At 35.1% G+C, this 19,345-nt stretch overlaps 1 protein-coding gene across 5 annotated transcripts in view; it reads right to left on the reverse strand.

Moving 5' to 3' along the window:
* NBEA (neurobeachin) overlaps nucleotides 1-19,345 on the reverse strand; it is a 673,061-nt gene that overhangs the window by 571,293 nt on the left and 82,423 nt on the right. For all 5 annotated transcript variants that reach the window (XM_059892161.1, XM_059892163.1, XM_059892162.1 and 2 more), the window contains exons 2-4: nucleotides 6,684-6,915; nucleotides 3,196-3,296; nucleotides 2,859-2,954 (exon numbers count right to left, since the gene is read on the reverse strand). In XM_059892161.1, the coding sequence (XP_059748144.1) occupies nucleotides 2,859-2,954; nucleotides 3,196-3,296; nucleotides 6,684-6,915 (429 nt within the window). The remainder of the gene's footprint in view (nucleotides 1-2,858; nucleotides 2,955-3,195; nucleotides 3,297-6,683; nucleotides 6,916-19,345) is intronic.

A 19,345-nucleotide genomic window follows, 5' to 3' on the forward strand; every position in this document is an offset into this window, starting at 1 on the left:
AAATGGCAACCCATTCCAATACTCCCTTGCTTGGAGAATTCCATGAACAGAGGAGCTGAGCAGGTTACAGTCCATGGGATCCCAAAGAGCAGGACATAACTGTGTGACTTTCACTTTCACGTTCCAGCGAGACAGACTGAGGGAAATTACAGTAACAAGAATGGAAGAGGAGGCATCACTACACATCCTACAGACATTAAAAGGATAATAAGAGGATACGATGAAAATTGTATGCCAATATATTTGATAACTGAAATTAACCAAAAGAATTACTTGAAAGACACAAAACTACCAATGTTCACTCAAAACAAACAAAAAACTTTCCTATAATAGAAATGAAATTCGTAATTTAAAACCTTCTCACAAACAAAATCCCAGACCCAGATGGCTTCAACAGTGAATTCTAGCATACATTCAAGAGTGTGTGTGTGTGCATGTGTGCTAAGTTGCTTCAGTCGCGTCTGACTCTTTCCCACCCTATGGACTGTAGCCCGCTCCTCTGTCCATGGGATTCTCCAGGCAAGAATACTGGAGTGTGCTGAGTGCGTTGCCATGCCCTCCTCCAGGGAATCCTTCTGACCCAGGGATCAAAGGTGCGTCTCTCACGTCACCTGCACTGGCAGACGGGTTCTGCACCACTAGTACCACTTGGGAAGCCCACATTCAAAAGTAAGTATTATCATACTACACAAACTCTTCAATAGAGAGAAATGAATACTTCCCAACTCATTTTACGAGGAAATGAGCTTATGATTCTTAAGATCACAAACGGAGAAAGATTTTACAGGAAAAGAAAAATGTATCCTCAAATCAATCATAAAAATAACTAAAATTTCTTAGTAATATATTAGCAAATCAAATCCAGTATTGTATGAAAAGGTCATTACACTGCGATCAAATAGATTTTTTCCTAGGAATGCAAAGGTGACTTAACACTGAAATATCAGTTACTGTAACTCACCACATTTATAAGATTAAGAAGAAGAACTATATAATCATTTCAATAAAATCAGAAAAAGCATTTTACAAAATTCAACAATGATATTAACATACTGATGGTGAAAAAAAAATGCCCTGCAAATATGAATAGAAGTGAATTTCCTCAACCTGATAAAGGACATTATCTTAAAATGTAATGCTAATAGCATATGCAATGGTGAAATATTTAATGCTTTTCCTAAGACTAAGTCAAAACTCTTATGATTACTAACTGTAGGTCCTAGCCAGTGTAATAAAGTATGAAATGCAATTAAAAGGTATCTATTAAAACTTGCTAGGACAAGTAAGTAAGTTTATTAAGGTCTCACGATATAAGGTAAACAATAATAAAATTTTGCATTTTTATATATTAACACAAAACAATATGGAATATTTCTGAATGAATTTAACCAAAAATGTTTAATACTTGCATGCTAAAAACTACAAAATGCTGAAAAATCAAAAGAAAATAAAACAAAGGGAGAAATATACTGTGTTTCATGAGTTGGAATATTCAGAACTAGATCCACACAAAAATGGCCAGTTTTCAAGAAAAGTATCAACATAATCCAAAGTGAAAAGAACTGTTGCTTCAACAAATGGTTATGAAATAATTAATAGTCACATGTTAAAACAAGCAGAACTTAACTTCCAATCTTCCTTTACACCATATTTTAAAAAATTCACACAAAGGGATCTTTGTGCGATCCTAACATAAGACCTAAATATAAGAGCTAATATAACCAACTTTCAGTAGAATGCAGAAAAGAAAAAACCCTATAACCCAAGAATTTATACCAATTCTTAGACTACAGACAGCATATGACATAAAAGAAAATTTTACTTGAACCTCATCAAAATTAAAATCTTTTGCACTTCAAGAAATATTGTTAAGAAAATAAAAGACAAGCATCAGATTGGGAGAAAATATTTGACAAATGCATTTCCAAATTAACTTATATCCCAGATATATAGTGAACTCTTGAGATAACAAGACAAACAATCACATTTTTAAAGTGAACAGAAGATTTGAACATAAACATTACAAAAGATTTAAGAATAGCCAATAAATACAAGAAAAATCCTCAATATCAGCCATAAGGGCAACACAAAATTAAAACTACAATAAGATACCTTTATACTACCATTTACAAGTCTCAAATTAAAGAGACAGGACTGAACTGAATGAACTGAATATCCAGGATGCATATCAACTGAGATTTTCATATACTGCTTATGAGAATGCAAAGTTTTTCACTACAGAAAGCAATTTGCATGTTTATTATGAAACGAAATATACACTTAATAAGAAACCCAGCAATCCCACTCTTATGTATTTACTCAAGAGATAAGAAAACCCCTGGAAAAGATCTACATTCAAGACCTAATAGTTTTACTTATAATAACCAAAAACTGAAAACCCAAAAGTCCATCAACTAGTGAATAGAAAGCTGAAGTATATATCCGTAAAATGTAATACTACTCGGAATAAAAGGAATAGAATATACCCCTGTTAATCTATTATAAAATGGATAATCTCAAAAGCATTAAGCTAAGTAAAAGAAGGCTGACAGAAAAAGACTTAGATACTATTTGATTTGATTTATATGAATTTTTAAAAAGGTAAAATTATACAAACACAAAATAAATCAAAGGTTGCAAAGGAGAGGACCAGGGAGAGGGAACTGGCTTCAAACAGACAAGGAAATTTTGGTGAGTAATGGAATTGTTCTAAATCATGACTGTGCTTACAGTGAAGGGATTATTATTCAAAACTCATCAAACTGTACTTTTTAAACTGCTGAATTGACTGTGGGTAAATTATGGCATAATAGAATTGACTTAAAGTAAATTAAAACAAACAAGTATTTAAAACTTACCGCAGCACTACAACCAGGGAAATTGAAAAAAGTATCAGGACCATGTCTTTGTGGCATCTGATTAAGAACGGATAATAATTTTACTGCATGCCTTGGCTAAGGAAACAAAAAAGAGAAATGTCACTGTACAAATTTAACAAAAATATCTAATATATCACCTTAACCATCAGACTGTTTTCTAACTAGAGAGAAAATTATTTTTAAATCATTTACTGAACTATTTAAGAGGAACAATTTCTATTACCAATTTAAGTTTATAGCTCTCTAGAGACAAACTGCTGAACATTAAGTATTAATGCACTGATACTGAATACTTTTCCCTTTGACCACAGCTTACCCAGATTCCACTTTCTCCTCGAAGCATGCTGAACAAAAGCTTCAGTTCCTTGACAGTGATGCTGTAGCTGGCAAGAACCCCCAACATATCAACTAGAAGATCTTCAAAGGAAAATAAAGTTATTCTGAACTCTAGTCATAAGCTGTCATCTGTCAAGGTAATACACTTTTAGAAAGAGCAAAAGTTATCTCGTCATTTCTACATATATATTGGCATCCATTATAGCCAAATAACCTCATGAATAGCCATTCAAATTAACAATTATCAATCATCATATAAGAAAAAAATACTTTAAAGACTTTTTTCCCCACCCAGAATTACGATTTCAATTAAGTTCTCTTTGCAAAGTCATAAAAAAATGATTTTATAAATTCCCAGAATATACATACATACACATAAATCTGCTATATGCAGGGAAAGACAGGCAAAAATATGCAAAGGTACAATGATTTAACATTGTAAATTTGTTATTTTCAAATGAAAACTGATGTTTGACCACATTTTGTTTTGGAATTATCTACTCTTAATAAAATATATTCTTGAAATATCCCTTCGCCCATCAGCAACAATTCTGAGTACTCACTCCTTGCCTGGCATCATTCCAAGTGGTTTACAAGCATTAACTTCACAAATCCCTGTAACAAGCTTAAGTATTATCATTAACCTCTTCTAAAAATGAGGAAGTGAGGCACAGGTAACTTAATTCCATTGCCAAAGCACACACTCTAGTAAGTGGTACAGTTAAAATTCAAACCTAGGCAATATGTCTTCAGAGCTCTGATTTTTACCCACTAGTCTCCAAATGGAAGCACCATTTCAACCCCTGACTAGTGATATCCATTATGACAATGTATTTATGTGCATATAAGAGACATAACGGCTCACTACATAATAAGAAAAAAATTATACATTTAATCTCTTGTCTCTGATTACTTTCTCATCTCTATACACTGTGAGTCATAGTACCTTTATGAGTCATTCTGTGCAAGATATTAAACATTTAAATCTATATATCTCAATTTCTAAAGCATTTACTAAGAATTCAGATACTACACAAGTTATAATAAATACATATAAACATTATAAGCAGCTTATCATCAATTAATAGTTTAGGTTAGGATAAACTGAAATAATTAGTTATTGATATATACATTATTTAATATCACAGATTAATAGCTGAACTTTGAGATTTTAAAAATATTTATTATGTATGTATTTCAAAATAGAAATGTAATATGGTTAAGTCATCAATAAACTGACTTACTCATAACACCATTGTAAATAAGCAATCTCTATGATAAAACTGTGACTGTGGATATGCCATTTTAAAGAGACATTTTTAATGAAAGATCATTCATTATTCAAATAATAAAAATGTCCAAAGTTACTACATATTAGCCAGGTGATCTATTTCTAAGAAAAAATTCTAGATAAAAACCAAGCACCTTAAAACCTCAAGTTAATATTAAGAATTTTAAAGCAACTAGCTGAAATGGCAAAATCTTCATCGAAGATTTCTTTCAGGTATGTCTACACATACTACAGTAAAAGAATTGTATTTCCAAACCTTTATCTCATCTCCTATATACGTCACAAAAAAAGATCTACTAAATTTGCATTTAATTACATAATTATTAAAATTTCTTATTTATTATACAGGTAACATAAGCACCTCAAGTATTAATTTCACTATAACAACTCTTCTTTTCTCATACAAGATTTTTAAAGAAGAAAAAATACTATGAAAATATACTATCAATTTACAACAGATGTTTAAACACCTTCTAGTGATACCTTCAACATTATTACATGAAAAGAATCTTGTTTAATGTAGCATGTTACAAAATACTCAGAATGAAAACTTAGTAGCGTTTTGGTGGTTACTGGGGCTTCATTAGTATGTTATCTAGATTCTAATTTCTCTACTGAAAAGTAAGGTAGAGGAAATTTTTCTAACACTTTTTTAATGTTTAAATAACAAAAAGTGAAAAATTTGTGTTATCCATACTATTAATGAGAATAAGGGATAAGGGAACTAAGAGGCTTTATATAACAGAAAATGTGAAGATATGAGCTTCTTGGTAATATCAAGCTTACTATCACCTTACTTCAGTACTCATGAATTATGTACTCATGAAGTATGTTCGTAATTGTGGCTCACTCTCTAAAGTGTACTCTATAAAGTGCACTTTATTTACAAAAAAGAAAGAAAGAAAAGGGAAAAAATTTTAAGGGTTTAAGCTCAGATATGAGGATTTAAAGATCAAATGATGTTCTATACAACATGTGTACACGAAGTTTATACAAATAAATTCATGCTAATGCTAAAATTTAGCGAAATGGTACCATATCTCCATCAAAAATACCTTTTAATTTTGATTCTTATTTTTCAAGTTAACCATCAGTAACCAAGACAGAGAATGCTAAATTATTCTAAATAGAGATACATGCCACCTTGAAAGCAATTACAAATGATTTTAACATATTTTATAAGAAAAACAAAATTGTGAAATATTGTTTAAATTTTAAAAAGCATTGATCTTTGTTCTTCATTCCTTCTTTCCTGTTTAATATTTTGTTCTACTGATATTAATACTAATTATGCATAAAGCAACACATTATAGAGGATTTTCTGGTGTTTGAATTATTTTTAAGGATCAGATATGATCAGATATTGTGAGGAATTATACTAGCACTTTTAGAATTATGAAACCTTTTCATGTCAGAAGAAAGTTAGGCTAAAGACTCATGGCTTAAGAGAATCATCACAAACTCCTTATTTTCTGGGAATAGCTGGTGCTCTGGTACCATCTTTCAAAATATTTTTACTTAAGTGCATTTAACCAGAGGGAAATGGATTTGTAGGTGAGTAAAGGACTGATGATGAAGAATTACACATATCAAAATTATTATTTCAAATAACACATAACAACACAAAATTATTAAAACTTTTATCTTGAAATTTCACTCAAATTGTCTAATCCACAATGTCTGCATTTAAGACAAAAGTTCTTCCAGAAAATATCAGAGTAAGATTGACACTTTCAAAAATCACAACATGCTTGTCCTAAGGCTTTTAGCATTTCCTGTTCCATAAATGTCAGACTGAAGAAGATGGAATTCAGAGAATTTTTAATAAAGTACTAATTTTATAGAAATGTAATATGTATTGTAGTATTTTAATTATGTAAAAGTTTAAGTTCTACATCGAAAGGTACTGTTCCTTTTTCTGATAGATCTCAGAGCACTTATTCCACATTGCTCAGATTTTCTAAAACCTGGAAAACCAAAATAGTAATTATATCTGTCTAATAACAGAAATCATCTTTCATTCTTCAGGTTTTCTCTTAATATAAAAGGCACATTTCCAATACATCTTGACTTATCTATTTTAAAACAAAGTAGCTTCAACAAACGTATATTAAACTAGAGAATAAAAGAAGTATATGAACATTTAAATTATACTTTCCTATCAGATAATCCCATACCTGCTATCATGTCATCTACAGCACTCATTTTCAGCAATACTTGCTCAATGAGCCCAACTTCTGTACTAGTCTGTAAATTCCGAACACTTTTTCGTAGGATGGCTGTAAACATGCTCCATATTTCTGCTTGACATGTGACATCACAGTGTTCCAAAAGCTCTGTCATGCACGTTATGCTCTCAGCATCTTGGATAATAAAGTTCATCTCCAAATCAAATTCTCCACCAACCAGCTGAAAAGAAACAGAAAAAAATTACTAATGATAATATGAGAGGTTATATATACAACAAAACAAATATTTAGCTAGCAAAAACATATTAGGAGTCTAAAAAATTTCAAGTTTTCTAGTCAAAAACTAATTTTGATTAAAAAAATGTCACTACAGATAAGTGAAAGGTACTGTAAGAAATAAAACTATCTAAGAGATTTTTTTTTTTCTTTCAAATGGGAAAAGGCAATTTCAAATCTAGAAGAATAGAGCAAAGTAGAACAAATGACTAAGTTCTGGGACAAATCTTCTTAAAAAAGGCACTGAGTCTGAAAAGGGATAAATCCTAGAAGATGCAGATCACTAAAGATGAATGTCAAGGCATGGAAACTCATTTTCTTTTATATTACTAGACTGACAAAAAAGATGTAACAAAAAAAGAATAACTGGGTCTAATCTCCATGTATAGAATATGAAGAAATGAGAAACTATATTAGCAAACTTATAATAAATGTTGAAAAAATTAATGGTAAAATTGTTTAAAAGAGAAATACCTAATATCCAGTGGTACTTAAAAAACAAAAAAAACATGTAAACTGGGAAAGGTGGCAACATATTTGACTTGTGACATTATGCTAAGTGAGTCATAAGTACTGCTGTCCCTCCTAAATGCTCCTTTAAGTACCGTGACAGACAAATACACATGGAATAAAAGATATGATGATCCTCTTAATTCTATACTGGTCAAATCACACATGAATTAGTTTATACAGTAATCAGTACCACTTTTAAGAAAAATATTAACAACTTGGATATCTTTGGATCTAGAGAATAGGAAATTTAGGCAGAAGCTAACAGGCATATACAAAATATGTGACAAATTTGAAGTCATTTATTTCCTCATTCAATAGATATTTTATTTATTAAAGACTAGAACTTCCTGTTCTAAGAAATAGAAATATATCTGTGGACACAAAAATCCCATGCACTAACAGTGCTAAGTTCTAGAAATAAAAATGTATATTTACATATATTCTATTTTATTCCAAAAAAGGTTGAAGTTGGCTTACAAATTATATAAAGTATAAAAGAAGACAAACAGTGAGTAGCTGAGAAAGAGGAAATAAAGGAAGATAAGATTAGGGACTAGAGATTAGACTCAAGAAGTGGAATTAATTTTCCATCCATGAAAGGTGTTCATTAATACAGATGGATGAGCACATAATATAATATAGATGGGAAGATAATTGCAATAATAACAACACTACTTAACCTTATTTAACTTATATGAAGAGTACATGATGAGAAATGCTGGACTGGATGAAGCAAAAGCTGGAATCAAGATTGACAGGAGAAATATCAATAACCTCAGATATGCCAATGACATCACCCTTATGCCAGAAAGCAAACAACTAAAGAGCCTCTTGATGAAAGTGAAAGAGGAGAATGAAAAGCTGGCTTAAAACTCAACATTCAAAAAATGAAGATCATGGCATCCAGTCCCATCACTTCATGGCAAACAGATGGGGAAACAATGGAAATAGTGACAGACTTTATTTTCTTGGGCTTCAAAATCACTGTAGATGGTGACTGCAGCCATGAAATTAAAAGATGCTTGCTCCTTGGAAGAAAAGCTATGACCAACATAGACAGCATATTAAAAAGCAGAGACATTACTTTGCCAAAAAAGGTCCACTGAGTCGTGTACTGTATGGATGGGAGAGTTGGACCATAAAGAAAGCTGAGCACCAAAGAATTGATGCTTTTGAACTGTGGTGTTGGAGAAGACTCTTGAGAGCCCCTGGACTGCAAGGAGATCCAACCAGTCCATCCTAAAGGAAATCAGTCCTGAATATTCAGTGGAAGGACTGATGAAGAAGCTGATTGGCCACCTGATGTAAAGAATTGACTCACTGGAAAAGACCCTCATGCTGGGAAAGATTGAAGGCAGGAGAAGGTGATGACAGAGGATGAGATGGTTAGATGGCATCACCGACTCAATGGACATGAATTTGAGTAAGCTCTGGGTGATGGACAGGGAAGGCTGGCATGCTGTACTTCAGGGGGTCGCAAAAAGTTGGACACAACTGAGCGACTGAACTGAACTGAACTTCATATGTCATTTAGAACTATTCTAAGTGCTTGACAAAGAACTCTATTATTATCTTCATTTTACAGGTAAGGAATCACAGGTACAGAAAGTTCAAGCAACATGAAAAAATTTCACAGAACTAGTAGATAGAGAACCCAGGACCAAAATCCACTAAGTCTTTCTTTACAAAACTTCAAAAAAGCAATAAAATCTCATTTAAGAACATTTTAAAAGTCTTCTAAAATTTAAGAGTTTAAAAACAAAGTATTCTCAAATTGTGAAATATTATATGCTGCATATATTATTTTCTTTGTAACAGCTCCAAAATTCAATTTTATAAGAGACTATAACCTTATGCTGACCTTTTACTGAACTAAATATTTTGTCTGGTTAAACCTTGGTTTTACTTCTACATGGCAAACAATTTCAACTCCTCCTCCTATTTCTGGTTTATTAACAAAAATAGCTATGAGGAAGGTTAAGAGGTTGGCTCTGAATTCAGACTTCCTGTTTGCTGACTTTTGCTGTACCACTCACTTGCTATGTGACCTTTAATGATGCTACATCTCTAAGCCTCAGTCAATTCATCTACAATATGGGAATAAAAGTTCCTAGCTAATAGCCTGTTGTGAAGATTAAATAAATAAAGTAGCTGGGTTATAAGCACTTAGTAACAAAGTCAGGAGCATTCAATCAAGGAGTTAAAATTAGATATTACTTACTCTCTAACCCCAACTTTGAGGTAAAAAAGGTAGTCATCTGACCACATACATCTAAAGTACAAAGAAACAGCCAGTGTAACCTTTATGTTTCTGGTAAATGATAAATTATTATGGACTGTGTACTCCCTTAGATATTACTTGTCAATCTAGCAAAACAAACTCCAGCAACATTTTAACTATGCCATCTTCAAACCAAGAACTGCTTATTTATTCATATTTATATATCCAACTGACTTGTGTCACTACTGTCAACTTGTAGACCTATGATCAGTAACTCAGAAGAGGTTCTCAAGAAGCAAACCATACAGAGAAAAAAAGTAGGTTGAAAAAGAATGACATGGACAACTTACTGACTGAACTAAAAAAAGTAGATTCCAAAGTTTAATTCTGTGAGCCTCAGAATAAACGTACGTAAAATTAGCATACACTACAATGGAAGAACACTGACAAATTCTTCAGACTGATCTCCTTAATTAGTTGTAAATGCTTAAATAGAATCTAGTATAATCAAGAAACATTATCAAATGTATAAGTAGCAGAAATGGGCTCAGTAGTTAAAAAAAAAAAAAACACAAAAACTCTGTTTTTAAAGGAATGAACAATTATAATGTTTAATTCTAACAATCAGGCTATTATGTGAAGCCTAAGTTTCCATCTTTCACAATTAAAAAAAAAAATGCCCCTTTCTACACATCACTTAATTACAAAAAAAAAAAAAGTTACAGCTCCTTGATTTCACTGCCAGAAACTGTAACAATATTTACTATGTGCGTTATAACAGAATGGACCTATGTTTTCAGATGGTCTTTCTAACCTTATTAATTTTTAACACATTAGTGTTAACACATTAGTATTAAGGAGGCTAACTGCTTATAACTATAATTCCACCATTAGGGAGATATTATAGTTCAGTATTTATCAAAGAATACATACAATAAAAAGTAGAAACAATCAGTCTTCATTATTTAAACAATTCTTTAACAACACTATGAGGAAAAGACATAGTTGCCTTCAGAGAAGGAAACTGAAGATAAATGAGGGTAAGCAATATAAACAAAGTCACACATGAGTTAGGTGGCAGATCCAAACTTCTAATCTAGACTAAAAAATGTAATGAAATGCCTTGTTATGAAGTCAAGGGTATAAACTTAAAAAATAAATCTGGGACATGTCATAGTAGCTCTATGAAAAAAATCAGTGCCTTAAAACCTCAGATTTGCAGATGACACCACCCTTACGGCAGAAAGTGAGAGGAACTAAAAAGCCTCTTGATGAAAGTGAAAGAGGAGAGTGAAAAAGCTGGCTTAAAACTCAACATTCAGAAAACGAAGATCATGGCATCTGGTCCCATCACTTCATGGGAAATAGATGGGGAAACAGTGGAAACAGTGTCAGACTTTATTTTTCTGGGCTCCAAAATCACTGCAGATGGTGACTGCAGCCATGAAATTAAAAGACATTTACTCCTTGGAAGGAAAGTTATGACCAACCTAGATAGCATATTCAAAAGCAGAGACGTTACTTTGCCAACAAAGATCCGTCTAGTCAAGACTAGGGTTTTTCCAGTGGTCATGTATGGATGTGAGTTGGACTGTGAAGAAGGCTGAGCGCCGAAGAATTGATGCCTTTGAACTGTGGTGTTGGAGAAGACTTGAGAATCCCTTGGACTGCAAGGAGATCCAACCAGTCCATTCTGAAGGAGATCAGCCCTGGGATTTCTTTGGAAGGAATGATGCTAAAGCTGAAACTCCAGTCCTTTGGCCACCTCATGTGAAGAGTTGACTCATTGGAAAAGACTCTGATGCTGGGAGGGATTGGGGGCAGGAGGAGAAGAGGACGACAGAGGATGAGATGGCTGGATGGCATCACTGACTCGATGGACGTGAGTCTGAGTGAACTCCAGGAGCTGGTGATGGACGGGAGGCCTGGCGTGCTGTGGTTCATGGGGTCGCAAAGAGTCGGACACGACTGAGCGACTGAACTGAAATGAACTGAACTGAAGAATGGTGTATGGGTAAAATGAAGAAAGACAAAATGATTTCTGTGGGTAAGAAATGAAACATTCAGAGATAGTAAATCACAGTAAAGAAAACTGAAGGCCCAATTACATGAAAATTGGCAATAAAAAAATAAATAACTAAGAAAATAAACAAAAATATTCTTTTTTAGTTAACTAAATTGTGTTTACATTAAAGCATAAAAATTATTGTATAAAAATTTAGAATATAAAATCATGACATGGAAATGTACTATCTTCTAAAAGTTCTATGGTTTATAATAACTAGCAATTCAAGTATCTTTTATTTTTTAAGTATTGAGTCTTAAATATCTTTATTTTGAAAGATTATTAGTTAGGATCGTAAGAATAATTCAGTTTATGTTAATTAGATCAAACTGGATAATCATTAACCTGTTGGATTTCTTTGCAACTCTGTGGATAAACTCTAAGCTAGATAACATTGCTTCAGTTCAGTCGCTCAGTCGTGTCCGACTCTTTGCGACCCTATGAACCACAGCACACCAGGCCTCCCTGTCCATTACCAACTCCTGGAGTCTACCTAAATTCACATCCATTGAGTCCGTGATGCCATCCAACCATCTCATCCTCTGTTGTCTCCTTTTTCTCCTGCGCTCAATCTTTCCCAGCATCAGGGTCAGTTCTTCACATCAGGTGGCCAAAGTATTGGAGTTTCAGCTTCAACATCAGTCCTTCCAATGAACACCTAGGACTAATCTCCTTTGGGATGGACTGGTTGGATCTCCTTGCAGTCCAAGGGACTTGGAAGAGTCTTCTCCAACACCACAGTTCAAAACCATCAATTCTTCGGTGCTCAGTTTACTTTATACTCCAACTCTCACATCCATACATGACAACTGGAAAAACCATAGCCTTGACTAGACAGACCCCTGCTGACAAAGTAATGTCTTTGCTTTTTAATATGCTGTCCATGTTGGTCATAATTTTCCTTCCAAGGAGTAAGCGTCTTTTAATTTGATGGCTGCAATCACCATCTGCAGTGATTTTGGAGCCGCCAAAAATAAAGTCAGCCACTGTTTCCAATGTTTCCCCATCTATTTGTCATGATGTGATGGGACCGGATGCCATGGTCTTAGTTTTCTGAATTTTCAGCTTTAAGCCAACTTTTTCACTCTCCACTTTCACTTTCATCAAGAGGCTCTTTAGTTCTTCACTTTCTGTCATAAGGGTGGTGTCATCTGCATATCTGAGGTTATTGATATTTCTCCCGGCAATCTTGATTCCAAGTTGTGCTTCATCCAGCCCAGCGTTGCTCATGATGCACTCTGCATATAAGTTAAATAAGCAGGGTGACAATATACAGCCTTCACGTACTCCTTTTCCTATTTGGAACCAGTCTGTTGTTCCATGTCCAGTTCTAACTGTTGCTTCTAGACCTGCATATAGGTTTCTCAAGAGGCAGGTCAGGTGGTCTGGTATCCCCATCTCTTTCAGAATTTTCCACAGTTTATTTTGATCCACACAGTCAAAGGCTTTGGCATAGTCAATAAAGCAGAAATAGATGTTTTTCTGGAACTCTCTTGCTTTTTCCATGATCCAGCGGATGTTGGCAATTTGATCTCTGGTTCCTCTGCCTTTTCTAAAACCAGCTTGAACATTTGGAAGTTCACGGTTCACGTATTGCTGAAGCCTGGCTTGGAGAATTTTGAGCATTATTTTACTAGTGTGTGAGATGAATACAATTGTGCAGTAGTTTGAGCATTCTTTGGCATTGCCTTTCTTTGGGATTGGAATGAAAACTGACCTTTTCTAGTCCTGTTGCTTATAAAGCCCCAATTCAGCACCCCACATTCAGCTTCCTATACTTCCCAGTCCCTGCTGCTGCTAAGTCTCTTCAGTCATGTCCGACTCTGTGCGACCCCATAGACGGCAGCCCACCAGGCTCCCCCATCCCTGGGATTCTCCAGGCAAGAACACTGGAGTGGGTTGCCATTTCCTTCTCCAATGCATGAAAGTGAAAAGTGAAAGTGAAGTTGCTCAGTCGTGTCCGACTCTTAGCAACCCCATGGACTGCAGCCTACCAGGCTCCTCCGTCCATGGGATTTTCCACGCAAGAGTATGGAGTGGGGTACCATTGCCTTCTCCTCCCAGTCCCTGGCTACTATCATTAAGAACATTTCTGTAACACCATTTCTCATTTCATGTAAAACTCTTCTTAAAACAAATATTTATTTATTTGGCTTGTATCCAGTCTTAGTTGTAGCGCGTGTGTGCTCCAGTTGTGGCAGGAGGGCTTAGCTGCCCCATTGCATGTGGTATCTTAGTTCCCCAGTTGGGAATTGAAAGAAACCATGTCCCCTGCATTACAAGGCACATTCTTAAACACCGGACCACCAGGGAATCCTTTAAAACTCTTTTTAATGTTATTGCCTATTCATGAGATAGGGCTCTCTCCCAACTTCTAATTTTAACTTGCATTAAGCCTCCAAATGACCAATCTAGACAGCATATTAAAAAGCAGAGACATTACTTTGCCAACAAAGGTCTGTCTAGTCAGAGCTATGGTTTTTCCAGTAGTCATGTACGGATGTGAGTGTTGGAGTCAATCCTAAAGGAAATCGGTCCTGAATATTCATTGGAAGGACTGATGTTGAAACTGAAATACTGAAACTCCAATACTTTGCCCACCTGATGTGAAGAACTGACTCCTTAGAAAAGACCCCGATGCTGGGAAAGATTGAAGGCAGGAGAAGGGGACAAAAGAGGATGAGACAGATGGTTGGATGGCATCACTGACTCGATGGACATGAGCTTGAGTAAGCTCCGGGAGCTGGTGATAGACAGGGAAGCCTGGTGTGCTGTGGTCCATGGGGTTGCAAAGAGTCGGACATGACTGAGTGACTGAACTGAACTGAAGCCTCCAAATATCAGTTTAAATAGCACTTAATGCAGAAAGTCCTCCTACTAACTACAAACAGAGCCTTTCCCTGAACTCTCATTACAACCTATTCAAATCACCACAATCATTTCAGTATATCCCAGATGTTTACAAATTTTTTTCTAACCCTCACTTTACAGTAAGCTTTGTAAGGGTAAGGACCGTTTCTTATCTATCAACCTTATCCGGATTACTGGCACACTGACAAACCTATGCAAATTATTCAATATTTAACATGGAATGAAAAGATGGCCGAATGAGAGGAAGAGGGAAGGAAGCAAGCTTGCAGGAGGACTTCACGAATTCATGGTCCATCATCAGGTTGTAAGCCAGACTTTCTACTACCATAATCCACTTTTCTCTTTCAGCAATGAATTGCTCTTAATGCTATGTAACTTTTAATATTCCAGCAATGATCACAAAGCCAAAGAAAACATTTCCTCCTTCTTGTTTATATCCCTTGGTTGCCTTACTTTTTCTTCTTTTATCACTTAGAAAATATGTAAGGTTTCACAGGTAAAATTTAGAAGACATTATTGTCTAAGTAAGAGGCTAAGTATTCAGCACACAATTTTTAGTTATTAAAATCAGGCTTAAATATATTTTCACTTCCAGTTTCTATTTTCAAGTGAAATCAGTTACAACATCTTCCTTTGAAAAAGAATGTTGGAAATGATGTCACCAAAAAACAGCAGACTGGGCAGTTATGTCCTCCTAAAAAAAAAAGAGAGAGAGACAGAAAGAAACAAACACACTAATGATCTGGAAAAACTGGCACATTAACTTCTGAAAATTTCTGAAATAAAGTAAAAAATGTACAATAAACAAAGGAAGACTTGGTTAAAAAGAAGTTATCGTTTTGTGGTGAGAAGCACTATCCCACCTTCAATCTCCGCAGCCCAGACTTCAGTAGTTACAAGGACTCCAGCCTGCACCATGGTGAAGGCTGCTAGTTCCAAAGGGAGCACTAAGGACCTTATTCTCAAAGAACTGTGAGTCTAAACCTGACTGGCAGCTCCGTCAAGGATAGACCCAAAGAATTCCCTTTGCTTTACCCAACTCATAACGTCTCAAGAGTTAGGACACTTTTGCTAAGAGCATTTAAAGTCACACATATTACCTGCAGCAGTCTGGAGCAAGACAACACTTGACACAAGCAACAGACAGATATAGAAGCCTGGCAAGGAAGATATGGGGAAAGAAGGCAATTGTGGGTATACGGTGGATAATGGGTAATCCAGAAAGCCACATGTATGCCCAGGGCACGTCACACATTCAGAAAAGGCTTACAAAGACTTTAAGATTTCATTTGTAGCTGACCTTTAGGTTCTACAATAGTAGAAGTAAAAGCTATGGCAGAGATATAAACAGCCTAAGTATTGAAGAAATCTCTAGCACAGAGCAAAATAAAAGGAAGATAATTATCTTTTTCTTAATAGCGCTAACAACCCACAATATTAACTACAAACAAAAGAGAGTAAGGAAAAGAATTCAATTTTCAGTTTCCACTTAACAATATTCAAAACGTCCAATTTTCAAAAAAAAATTATGAGACACACAAAGTGACAGGAAAGAATGGCCTATCAAAAGAAAAAAAATAATTTTCTCTTCAATATCTGATAACTACTTTTATCTTATCTCCATCCTCTATTCTGTCTTTCAGCATACATTTTGTTTTTTATTAGTATACAGATGTCTTCTACTCTTAGCCAATCAAATTACTTTTAGAAATTATAAAGCTCTTGAATTAATATTTTCTAAAGAATTGATCTTCAGTATAAAGCTATGCTCAGTTGCTTCAGTCACGTTTGACTCTTTGTGACCCCATGGTCTGTAGCCCAGCAGGCTTCTTCTGTCCATGAGATTTCCCAGTCAAGAACACTAGAGTGGGCTGCCATTTATTTACTCCTGCAAGGGATCTTTCCAACCCAGGGACTGAACCTGCATCTCCTGCATTGGCAGGTGAATTATTTACCACTGAGCTACCTGGGAAACCCCATACATGTATATAATTTTACAAAGAAAGAAAAAAGTGAGAAACAAGATAATGAAGAACCACCATTTTGTGAACATGTTATGTCTTGAGTAATTAAAGCATATAGCCTCATTTATTCTCATAACTCTAAGATGAGAACCTCAAACAAGGCAACTGAGGTGAGCATAAGTTAAGTAAGCTTCCCAAGGTCCCTAAGCCAGTGTCAGCATCAGAATTCTCTTTTCAATATCATAAAAAATTAAGAAGTATATCATTACCAGACAGATCATCCACAAGACATAAATATGTATTTCCACCAGTCATCTACCCTTCCAGATATGGTGCTACACATTAACATGTATAATAAATGACTTTCAGCAAAATGTTCAGTAAATAACAGAAAAGCACTTTATAATTTGGACATGAACACAATAAAAATTAATGATCCTATACCCAACAAACCAAGGCAAGAAAAATAGAAAAAAAATTGTTTTTTCCTGTTTCTTTCCCACCAGGCCTCTCTACAAGTAATTTATATTGACGATCTTTCTGTGGTATAGAAATAACTATACCCAAGAGTACAACAATTGCTGCTACAAATACCATCCATAAAAACTCTAGGGAAGGGAGGAAAAAAACAAAGGGAATGACTATCACGCAGTAAGTGCCTTCTATAAAGTATGTATTAAACAACATGTACTTTATTAAAAGCAGTACAACCATTTTTTAATAATTGTTTTGTCAGACTACACAAGCAAAGATGATAAATACATTGAGCTAGCAAGGAGCCAGTTGATGTTTGAAGGAAAACTAAATCTGTTAAATGCCAAACTACAATATGCCTTTAAATTCTAATTCTCAGGCAAACACTGAAAACATTAATGTATTTCATAAATAAAAAACAAAGTAAAGACTTCTGCAGACAAATAAAAGCTGAGAGAGTCTGCTGCCCACAGACTTTTACTATAAAAAAAATGTTAAGGTAAGTTCTTTCAACAGAAGGAAAACAATACCAGATGGAAATCTGAAATGTCACAAAAAAACCAGAGAGAGGCAGAATTGTTAAGATTGTTGTTAAATACAAAAGACATTCTTTTTTCTCATTTTGAAAACTCTTTAAAAGAAAACTATCTAAAGCAAAAAATAATAATACATTAAGGAATTTGTAACCCATGAAAGTAAAACCAATGACAGAAAGATTACAAATCACAAGAAAGGAGAAATGTACGTACACTTTTAGAAGATATTCATACCCTATACTTGAGGTAGTATATTATTTGAAGGTATAGAGTGATAAGTTAATAATGCATATTGTAAACTCTAGAGAAAACACTAAATGTGAAAAGAAAATAAATACTAGAACCTTAACAGCCACCCCCTTAAATAAGACATGGATTTTTTTTTTTCCCCCAATAAATACTACAGTACTACAAGATCCTCTCAATTGGTTGAATCCTTGAAAGCAGGCAACCTGGATACAGAGGGCCAACTATGTGACTTGAGCATCCTCAAATTTTGGTATCCAGAATCAATCCCTCATTGTCAATCAACTTAATTTAATTGTTGGGCTTCCCTGCTGGTTCAGATGGAAAAGAGTTCACCTTCAATGTGGGAGACCTGGGTTCAATCCCTGGGTTGGGAAGATCCACTGGAGGAGAGCATGGCAACCCACTCCAGTATTCTTGCCTGGAGAATCCCATGGACAGAGGAGCACGGTGGGCTATAGTCCATGGGGTCTCAAAGAGTCAGACACAACTGAGTGACTAAGCACAATCTAACTGTTGCTAAGTCACTTCAGTCGTGTCCGACTCTGTGTGACCCCATAGACGGCAGCCCACCAGGCTCCCCCATCCCTGGGATTCTCCAGGCAAGAACACTGGAGTGGGTTGCCATTTCCTTCTCCAATGCATGAAAGTGAAAAGTGGAAAGTGAAGTCGCTCAGTTGTGTCCGACCTTCAGCGACCCCATAGACTGCAGCCTACCAGGCTCCTCCGTCCATGGGATTTTCCAGGCAAGAGTACTGGAGTGGGATGCCATTGCCTTCTCTGATCTAACTGTTACAGAGGCAAATAAATCACTCTATCAAGCAACACATTTCAAATACACATCAAATATTCACCAGAATGAGAATATCCTGGGCTATAAATGAATTCTCAATAAAGTTTAAAATTTAGAACACAGCGGAATTAAGTAAAAAATCAATAAAAATACATAACAGGAAAAAATTAACAAAATATCTGGAACATTATTCTAAGTAAACTGTGGGTCAAAGAAGGAGTCACAAGGAAAACTACTTTTTATCTCTATGAATAGGAAAACATAACACATCAACATTTATGGGATACAGTAAAAGAGTGCTTTAGAGAAATATGTAGCATTAAATGTTTATGTTACCAAGGGTGAAGGGGAAATTGTATTTGAACCCACATCTGTGTGTTCAATGATGTCTGACTCTTTGCAACCCCGTGGACTGTAGCCCGCCAGGCTCCTCTCTCCATGGGGTTCTCCAGGCAAGAACACTGGAAGTGTGTTGCCGTGCCCTCCTCCAGGTAATCTTCCCAACCCAGGGATCAAACCCAGGTCACCCACACTGCAGGCAGATTTTTTACTGTTGGTGTGAGATTTCAAATTAATCACTTCTGCATCTACCTTAAGCAATTAGAAAAACACAATTGAAAAAGACACATTCACCCCCAATGTTCATTGCAGTACTATTTACAATAACTAGAACATGAGAGCAACCTAGATG

The sequence above is a fragment of the Bos taurus genome, chromosome 12, assembly GCF_002263795.3.
Source record: "Bos taurus isolate L1 Dominette 01449 registration number 42190680 breed Hereford chromosome 12, ARS-UCD2.0, whole genome shotgun sequence".
Lineage (NCBI taxonomy): Eukaryota > Metazoa > Chordata > Mammalia > Artiodactyla > Bovidae > Bos > Bos taurus.